Below are 10041 nucleotides of genomic sequence, written 5' to 3'. Positions count from 1 at the left end.
TGAAATACTGGAATATACATTTCTAAATTAAAATGTTCAGCTACGTTTCCTATTTATTAAAGCATTATTCACATGTAAAAAGTCAAGATTGTTTGGATTTTCACAAGAGGTTTAACAGTTTTTGATTAAATTTTATATTTAGGCCATTTATTTTGGTTTAAAATAATTGCATGAATTAATATTACGTATATGATCATGTGGTAGAATAATTAAAAACTGTTTACGTATCAATAAAGAAGAAAAAGCAAAAGTATCAGAAACCCTGCTTGGGTCTGGCAGTACAGTCTGCAGCCTCTAGGAGGCAGTGAGTCAGAGGCGCTACAGGTTTAATCGGAAGAAGAAGAAGAAGAAGAAGAAGAAACACGCTTCCTCCCCAAGCTGTTTCCACGGCAACCAGACATGGCGACCGGTGAGTCTCATGTTATTCTTTGTGTTAAATAAACCGCTTCATCTGCAGCGTTCATTCATAAAGTTACAACATTTCAACGCCGGTTTTTTATTTTTTATTTTAAAGACGTTTGTAGACAAACAGCAGCTGAGAATAATTAAACTAAACGTCGGTGGACGTCCGGTTCGGATCGTTAGCTGCCGGCTAACAGCAGAACGAGTATTTAGATATTTAATATTAAATATTAAAACGCAGCAGGAAGATTTAAAGGTTCTTTAAAGGGAAGTTTGAGGGGGAACTGGAACTTCCGATCTTCTTTTAATGCTGTAAAATAACCTGTTAAAACATTTCAAAATAAAACCTGAACTTTATCTGGATTCCACTTTACAAAATAAAATAAAGGGACATTATGCTGCTTAAAAAAACAAAGCGTTTTAAAGAGACTTTAGTGTGTCTTTAGAAGCAAAGAGATATTATTTCATGTTTATATTTAATAACTTACCTGTAAAATCAAGTTATTAGAAAGGAACTTTGTGCTTCAAAAGTGATCGAACGTAATTTTAAAATCATATTTAATAAGAAACAGAATCAGCTGATGTTTCACATTATTGATCTGCTTTGTTCTCAAGCTTATTATTGTTATTGTTATTATAACCTGTACTTCCTGTTTTGGTTTTTATCTGCAGGGACCCGACCAATCGTATCCTTCCCATGATGCACCGCTCTGTCTCTCCTGTCTGTCTCTGTTGTTGTCCTTGACCGTCTCCGTCCCTCAGCTCTCCTCCACCCCCCTGCAGGTCCTCCTCCACCTCAACGTCTGGTACTTCGCTGCCTTCTACGTGGCTGAGATCCTCATGTTCGTCTACAAAGGTGTCTGACAACTGTTGTTGTTGTTGTTGTTGTTGTTGTTGTTGATTGATATTCATTGATTATATATATTCGGGTCTGAAGCTCTGCTCTGATTGGACGGCTGCTCCCGTTTGCTTTGCGGATCAGTGGCAGGATTTTTTTAAATAAAATTTGATTTTAAATTTAGTTCTGTCAATAAAATCTGGATTCCTGTGACCAAAATTTAAGAAGAAATTTTTAAATTAAATTAAAGAAACTTAATTATCAGAAATAAAGTGTGAAGGAGGGAAAAACTCTTTAAGGGAGCAGAGAGAGAAAAGGACAGCATAGAGATACAAGAGAAGAACTGTTGGAGCAACAGAAACTATGGGAGAGAAAAAGCATGAAGTTAAACGAGCGTTTCATAAAAAACATGAAACAACTTGTTAAAGATGGAGCGCGTGATGATGATGATGATGATGAAGAGACAGATTTATTCTTTGTCCTCCGGTCCGTCCCCCTGCAGGTCTTCTCCTGCCGTACCCGTCCGATAACCTGGTTCTGGATCTGGCGCTGCTGCTGCTCTTCCTCGCTCTCGAGAGTCTTCGGATCTTCTACGGTGAAATATTTTCATTCAAACCAGGAAAGGTTTGATGTTTCTTACGTTTAAAAGTCACAAAAGGTGATTCTAGAAATAGTTCAGGTTCCGTTCACGGATAAAAATAATAATAAAAATAAAAAATCTGAGCTGGTATTGTCAGTGGAAAGGAGGCTTTGTCTCCCCCTGCTGTCAGTGAGAGTCATTACAACAACATTGTTGACATCACAGGTCTCAACGTAGTCGACCGTCGGCGCCGATAAAAAAACCGTTTTTTAGCGTCACAACGTGATTACGAATCGTTTTAAACTGTCGGGACCCAAACGATTCAACTCATTCAAGTTAGCACAAAGCTAAACAGGAAGTTAGCCCGGCTCCGCCCACTGAGCATGCTCAGGTTTTTTTGGCGTCTAATCCGACCGGAGCGGGAATGTGTGTCAGCAGATTTAAAACAGAGATTTACGTGAAAAACTATCTTTGAGACGATTGTCCTCTTCGTTCTGCTGGTCTGGGGGGCGGAGCCGTCGAGTTGAAGCCCCGCCTCCTGGAGCAGAAAAAACAACCTGCAGTTGTTTGTTTTAGTTTCATTATTTAATGGCGACAGCAGACAGTCATGTGATCTCAGACCCCCCCCCTCCCAGGCTGGAAGGGGAACCTGTGCGAGCGCTCCCTGGCGTCCTGCGCCTCCCTCTTCATGCTCCTCCCCTGCGCGGCGCTGGCCGTCTACTACCTGCTGCTGCAGACCTTCGTCCTGCGGCTGGAGTTCGTCCTCGCCGCCGCGCTGCTCTGCTTCTACGGACTGGAGTTCCTGCTCGGACTGCTCGCCGTCTCCTCCTTCTCCAGGTGAACATCCTCTTTAGACGTGGAAATATTCAGGCTCAGTCTCTGTTTGACCCTTCGTGTCTCCTGTAGGTCCAAAGTGTACTGAAGGACAAAACATCTGGAGACACGTTGGACACGTCGGACACGAAGATTTATAACCAGATGTAAATAGAAACTCTGTAAATCTGTTGGATATTTTCTACTATTGTTTTTTACTAAATGTGTTTTTATAAATAAGAAATAAAACAGAAGGTTGAATCTACTTCGTCTTTGTGGCGGCCTCTGCTGGTGCTGCTCCTTCTGGATCCGTTTGGACCCGCCCCCACCAGTTGTAGCCCCGCCCACTCTGACATCCGGGTGAGCCGTCTTCAACGCGACACCGGGACACAACAGGAAGTTCATTTATCTATCGGCATCAATCTGAAGAGGTTCACCGAGACATTAATGTACAACTTCTCTCCAACATGTGTCCAGCAGATAGGGGGCGCTGTGAGGAGCCGCTCTGCAGGCAGACCTGGTGCCCCAACAAATATCTCCTTTAGCTCCAACGCTAACAAATATCTCCTTTAGCTCCAACGCTAACAAATATCTCGTTTAGCCCCAACGCTAACAAATATCTCCTTTAGCCCCAACGCTAACAAATATCTCGTTTAGCTCCAACGCCAACAAATATCTCGTTTAGCCCCAACGCTAACAAATATCTCCTTTAGCTCCAACGCTAACAAATATCTCCTTTAGCTCCAACGCTAACAAATATCTCCTTTAGCTCCAACGCTAACAAATATCTCGTTTAGCCCCAACGCTAACAAATATCTCCTTTAGCCCCAACGCTAACAAATATCTCGTTTAGCTCCAACGCCAACAAATATCTCGTTTAGCCCCAACGCTAACAAATATCTCCTTTAGCCCCAACGCTAACAAATATCTCGTTTAGCTCCAACGCCAACAAATATCTCGTTTAGCCCCAACGCTAACAAATATCTCCTTTAGCCCCAACGCTAACAAATATCTCGTTTAGCTCCAACGCCAACAAATATCTCGTTTAGCCCCAACGCTAACAAATATCTCGTTTAGCTCCAACGCCAACAAATATCTCCTTTAGCCCCAACGCTAACAAATTTCTCGTTTAGCCCCAACGCTAACAAATATCTCCTTTAGCTCCAACGCTAACAAATTTCTCGTTTAGCCCCAACGCTAACAAATATCTCCTTTAGCTCCAACGCTAACAAATATCTCCTTTAGCTCCAACGCTAACAAATATCTCCTTTAGCTCCAACGCTAACAAATATCTCCTTTAGCCCCAACGCTAACAAATATCTCCTTTAGCTCCAACGCTAGCAAATATCTCCTTTAGCCCCAACGATAACGAATATCTCGTTTAGCTCCAACGCTAACAAATATCTCGTTTAGCGCCAACGCTAACAAATATCTCCTTTAGCTCCAACGCTAACAAATATCTCGTTTAGCGCCAACGCTAACAAATATCTCGTTTAGCGCCAACGCTAGCAAATATCTCCTTTAGCCCCAACGCTAACAAATATCTCGTTTAGCTCCAACGCTAACAAATATCTCCTTTAGCCCCAACGCTAACAAATATCTCCTTTAACCCCAACGCTAACAAATATCTCGTTTAGCTCCAACGCTAACAAATATCTCCTTTAGCTCCAACGCTAACAAATATCTCGTTTAGCTCCAACGCTAACAAATATCTCCTTTAGCTCCAACGCTAACAAATATCTCGTTTAGCTCCAACGCTAACAAATATCTCCTTTAGCCCCAACGCTAACAAATATCTCGTTTAGCTCCAACGCTAACAAATATCTCGTTTAGCTCCAACGCTAACAAATATCTCCTTTAGCTCCAACGCTAACAAATATCTCCTTTAGCTCCAACGCTAACAAATATCTCCTTTAGCCCCAACGCTAACAAATATCTCCTTTAGCCCCAACGCTAACAAATATCTCCTTTAGCTCCAACGCTAACAAATATCTCCTTTAGCTCCAACGCTAACAAATATCTCCTTTAGCTCCAACGCTAACAAATATCTCCTTTAGCTCCAACGCTAACAAATATCTCCTTTAGCTCCAACGCTAACAAATATCTCCTTTAGCTCCAACGCTAACAAATATCTCCTTTAGCTCCAACGCTAACAAATATCTCCTTTAGCTCCAACGCTAACAAATATCTCCTTTAGCTCCAACGCTAACAAATATCTCCTTTAGCTCCAACGCTAACAAATATCTCCTTTAGCTCCAACGCTAACAAATATCTCGTTTAGCTCCAACGCTAACAAATATCTCGTTTAGCGCCAACGCTAACAAATATCTCCTTTAGCTCCAACGCTAACAAATATCTCGTTTAGCTCCAACGCTAACGAACGTCTCATTTCATGTCCATTTCCTGCATCATACGTGTTCTATGTTGCCGTTCCAGGTTTCCATCCTCTTTCTTCTCTTCTAACTTCACATGCTGCTGATTTGGATTTTTTGGGGTTTTAATTGCTGAATTTATTTCTGATATTGTCGAAGAAAACTTTCTGAAAGCACGAATGCGGTTTATTTTGTTGCAGAAACTTATGAGACTTTCCATCAAAAGACAAAACTAAGTTTCCTCACATTTAGTTTTTGCATATGTTCAGTTTACATAAAGCAGCTGAGCTTGATCAGTTTCTGAAGGAAAGTTTCGTCCTTTAAGCCGTCTCTAATCTCAGATGACTAATTTAACAGTAAGCGAACAGGCAGAATGAGACCGGCGGCGTTGAAAAGCGGATAAAGGAAGTTGGATTGTGGTTCGTCCATCGGCGCCGCTCCTCCTGACCTGCACATGTTTGTGCTCGCGGGGCATTTGTTCTGCTTGTCAACGCCGCCGTCCGATTGGACGAAAAGCTCGTATTAAAGAGATCAGCGTATTTGCATGTCGCCACGATGGCTGCTTCTCTCGCTGCTCTGTGAATATAAAGTAGACGGAACTTAAAGCGGAGAGGTTTCATTACCGAGTCCATCGCAGCCACGCAAATTAAATTGTGCCACTTTGTTGAACACCGTTTGTAACCGCGGCTTCTTCTCGACTCTCCACCGATTTTAACGTCTTTTTATTTAAATATGGAGCTCAAAGGGCTTTTTAAAAAGATATCTGTCGTTCGGAGAACAGACGAATAAAAACCAACATAGTTTAGTATTGACTCTCAAAAATCATATTTAAAACTCCTCCGTTATGATCACACCTCCATCTCTGGACTTCATGTCTCTCCACCAGAATTCAACTTTTTACATTCATGAAATACATTTTTTGGTTCTTTACGTATGAAAGTAAAGAACCAAAAAGTTCTGCAGCTTCACGCCGGCCGACGGCTGGAACTGAAAATGTTCCTGCGAGCGTCTGTTGGCGCTCTGAAAAGGTTTCAGGCTCCAGTCTGGTCAAACACCAGAAGGTCTGCGTGGGACACCAGTTTAAAAAAGATGAGTTTTAGTCCTTCATCTAATTTTCTGTTTCTGTTGTTTCAGGAACGTAAAAATGCAAATGATCACCCAGAATAATAAATGAGATGCAGTTAGTTTTCTTTAGGAAGTTGAAATTAAAGCACACATGGAGGAAGATAGTTTAGATTTAACGTTTAGTCTTTACCCTTAAAAAATGTCCCAAATCAATGTTATTATAAAACCTCCATCTCTTCGTGTGTTCACGTTTCTCTTCACCAGAAACCACTTTAAAAAGAACTCGACGTTGAACCGAGTCGTCCAGGTTTCGTTCGTATCGGTCGGAGATGAAGATCTGAACACTCGGAGGACGACCGGGAGACGGTCGCTTCCCAAAAACCTCGTAGAAACAATGAAAAGAGGTTTTTTACAAAAAGTTCACTGAGACGACTGAAGATCGAATCAATTACAAGAAACAGAGAAACTTTTCTCGACGCTGAGCGGACAGTTTTCAACTTTCACCGCGGATCTTCATTCTACACTTTTCTTCTAGTTATAAGATTTTTCTTGTGATTATGAGATAATTTTGTCATAATAAAAGAGCTGAACTGAAAAACAACTAACTCAGCAAAACTATATTTGTTGAAAGACAAGCATTCATTTCAAAATACATGTATAATAAAGTTTGCAATAATAAATAGTTGTAACAAATGAATGTTTACTGATTGTGTAGATTTATATATGAGCTGGAAAACATCGTTTGTGTCCACGTTTACAGATGATTTGATTTTTTTCTTAAAAATGTAACATTCTTGTTTATTGAAAACAATAATTTAACAAACCTTATTTTTTCTGCTGAGGTTTCCTGTTTTTAGTTGTAGTTCTGCCAGTGAACCAGTAGATGTCAGTAAAGCTCCATCAGTCCTCTGAGAGCTGCTGTTAACCCTTCAGATGGGACAGAGACGAGGAAGAGGAAGAAGAGGAGGAGGAGGAAGAAGAAGAGGAGGAGGAGGAAGAAGAAGAGGAGGAGGACGAGGAGTTTATTTGTTGATCATATATTGTATCAATAACCTGAAAAGTATCTAAAGTTATGACGTAAAAGTATTTTCCTCTGAATATCATCTTTGATTTCTTTAATTTTGTTAGATATTTTTTTAATCGCTGAAATCTTTCAAGTCCATGTGATAGTGTTGATTGAGTTTGATGTTGTGTAGTTGACGCTTGTTTTGTTTAAATGTGCAACATAAATACAACTGACGTTCAGTTCTGCAGAAATCATTGATGAGCTTTTGTAATCATGTAAATAAATTTGATTGATCACCTTGTAAATGTTCTAATTGCATCAAATGAGTCATCATTTACTATTATGAGGAAAAACTCATTAATATAGAAGTTGTTACACTTAAGGAGGCTGTGAGGTGAAGCGGCCAATCAGAAGCAGAGCAGCCTGACAAGAGGCAAGAGGCGGGGCTTGTGGAGATTGATGGATGTGTGTGTGTCTCTTCTCCACTGTGTTGACAGAAAGCAGAAAATGATGATTTACTAGGTGAGCTTTTATTCATGCCTTGTCCCAGATGAATAAAGATCAAATTAGAGGTTTATGAGCTCCGCTGTCTATCCTGACATTTATATGAGCTCTGGGTTCGGCTCGCCGTGATTTATGTTTACAGCGGCGCAGGAGGCAGGAAAATAAATAAAAAAACAAATGAAGTAGCCTGAAATCATATTCTAATGCTCTGTCAACGACAGCAGAGACGCAGAGAGGGATGATGGGAGACGGAGATGAACAGTGGGGGAATTTATACCGTTCGGAAATTTACAAAAGTAAAGAATTTAACTGGAAAACGTTCATATACTTATACGCCCTTATACTGAAAGGAACAGGAAGCTGACCCTGGCCTCACTGCAGCGCCCCCTGCTGGGTGGACGACAGTATCTACGGTCTGTTTCCGTTTAAAAACAAGCTGCTCAAGAAGTTCGAATCAAAACAAACGCAGCTTTCAGATTTATTCACGACTTCATCAGCTACAAATACGCGAAAGCACAAGTTTGTACGAGCCGCTTTTATTTTGAAATTAACGGACGCGTCTTCAAAAAGCCACAAATATTCTTAGAACTGAGAGAATTAAAGGGAATTTAAAAACAGAAAGCATCTCTGTGGTGAGTTCACATTTCTCTCCACCAGAATTCAACTTTTTACGTTTGTGAAATGAACTTTTGAAACAAATCTGAATTTTTTTTTCCCGCACGTATTGGACCTCCGTTCATAACTGCAGTTTCATGCCGGCTGACGGCTGCAGAGGAACGTTTTTAATTTTATCCGTGCTTTTATTTAAACATGGAACTGAAAATGTTCCTCCGAGCGTCTTTTAGGTTTCTGAAAAGGCTTCAGGTCCCATTCTGGTAAAGAAACACGAGAAGATCCACGTAAGACTCGAGTTGAATGAAGAATTATATTTCGTCGTTACTCTTACCGGAGATGGCGCGCTAGCAAGCCATTATTTTCCCACTAGTATGATGTCGTGTTGAGTGTTGTCCGTTATAAACGGTTCAGTCTATGAATTTCGCAAAATAACTTTCAAAGTTATTACAATTAAAGTGTCCAGTGAACTTTTTGTCATCTTAAATTTGATCCCGTTTAATCGACTCACATTTTTCCCGCCAAAAATGACTGTATGAACAAAACAAGTCATGTGACATCTGGAGCTTTTTTTGTTTTTAAAGAGGCTTTCAGGGACTCACCGGTAACGTCAGACACCAGCGACTCCACACTCAGACGCATATATTTGGAAACTAGAATTAAAGATGAAGTTCTCTGTATTTGAGATGAATCGGACCTGAAGGCCGAACATGAAGCGACGTCCTCTTCGATTGAAGTGCAGATTTGGAGAAGCTGCTGAAGCCACTTGATGGCAGCGAAGCTCCACGATTCAACTGTGGGAGGAAAGAAAAAAGATGCATTTGTCATAAATGTTGGTGAAAGAGAGGAAGAGGAGGAGGAGGAGGAGGAGGAGAGCATCCATAATGTATGTGATCAGTCAGAGAGGAACACCAGAGGAAGATGCATATTTACAGGGGTTGTGATACTAATGATGACACAGATGCTGAACCGACAGACGGGCTTCCTGTCCGTCACTCAAACACAATAAAAGGAACAGAGGGGCTGCTGGGAAATCTCCATTTGAACCAGTCGCTCTAAAAATGTGATGGTTTTAAAACAAGAGAAGAAGAATTGTGCAGCTCGAGGGTGAGATTATTTCTGCTGTTTGAACTGGAATAAAATGTTTGTATCTTTACTGAACATGAGACGGCAGGTCGGGTTGGAAAGTTGAAAAGGACACGATGAGTGAGTTCATAAGAACCGGCCTGCTGGACTCCAGAACTCGTCATCAACACGTTCGTTATTTATCATGTTTATTATATCAAATAGATAATATTAAAATAATAAGTTCATTCAGTAGACAATGTTTAGCTCGGAGCTATTTGTTAATAATCTTAAAATAAAAACGATTTACTTTTCAGTTTATTTCAGCAACTTTGACAATTTAAATCTTTCTAGATGTTCTCGACATTTTGTCAGTATTTCGATCTATTTTGGCCTTTTCTCTCCAGTTGTTTTAATTATTTTGTAAGTTTTTCAATCACACTTTTGGCTAACGATTACATTAAACTAACTATTTATTATTTATGTTATGTTTACTAGTTCAACCATTGATCCATTCCTTTTATTCTTTGGTCTTTCAACAGCTCGTTAATAAAAGCCAACAATGTCAACTCTTTAGTTGTACTTTAAGATAGCTTTGTACACATAGCATGCTACTTTAATCCTTCTCTCACCTGTTTTAAACTTTTGTCCTCGACAGGTTTATCCATTTAGAAATTACTTTGAAATATATTTCAGACAATTTATCGAAACTAACAATTTCTAACCTTAGAATTTCAACCATTTATCTGCTTCTACTACTTCTCACCATTTAACAACCCGAAAC

At 40.2% G+C, this 10041-nt stretch overlaps 1 protein-coding gene across 1 annotated transcript; it reads left to right on the top strand.

Annotated features, from left to right (window-relative positions):
* The first annotated feature begins 364 nt into the window (after positions 1 to 364).
* On the top strand, positions 365 to 2898 carry tmem216 (transmembrane protein 216). Its single transcript, XM_069143924.1, has 6 exons — positions 365 to 409; positions 1075 to 1088; positions 1165 to 1258; positions 1743 to 1835; positions 2456 to 2657; positions 2727 to 2898. The coding sequence occupies exons 1-6, from the start codon at positions 400 to 402 to the stop codon at positions 2740 to 2742; spliced, it is 429 nt and encodes a 142-aa protein (XP_069000025.1). The 5' UTR covers positions 365 to 399; the 3' UTR covers positions 2743 to 2898.
* Positions 2899 to 10041: the final 7143 nt, after the last annotated feature.

This window comes from Embiotoca jacksoni, unplaced genomic scaffold, assembly GCF_022577435.1.
Source record: "Embiotoca jacksoni isolate LCO1_2020_lvr unplaced genomic scaffold, fEmbJac1.0.p SCAF_117, whole genome shotgun sequence".
Classification (NCBI taxonomy): Eukaryota; Metazoa; Chordata; class Actinopteri; family Embiotocidae; genus Embiotoca; species Embiotoca jacksoni.
Note: the sequence above shows the minus strand (reverse complement) of the source record. Positions and strands in the feature narration are given on the sequence as shown.

Excerpts from the sequence above, each read along its gene's own strand:
- tmem216 (XM_069143924.1), top strand. Across the intron at positions 1,259-1,742 it reads CCTCATGTTCGTCTACAAAG|GTCTTCTCCTGCCGTACCCG; the intron begins GTGTCTGACAAC and ends GTCCCCCTGCAG. Across the intron at positions 1,836-2,455 it reads GAGTCTTCGGATCTTCTACG|GCTGGAAGGGGAACCTGTGC; the intron begins GTGAAATATTTT and ends CCCCCCTCCCAG.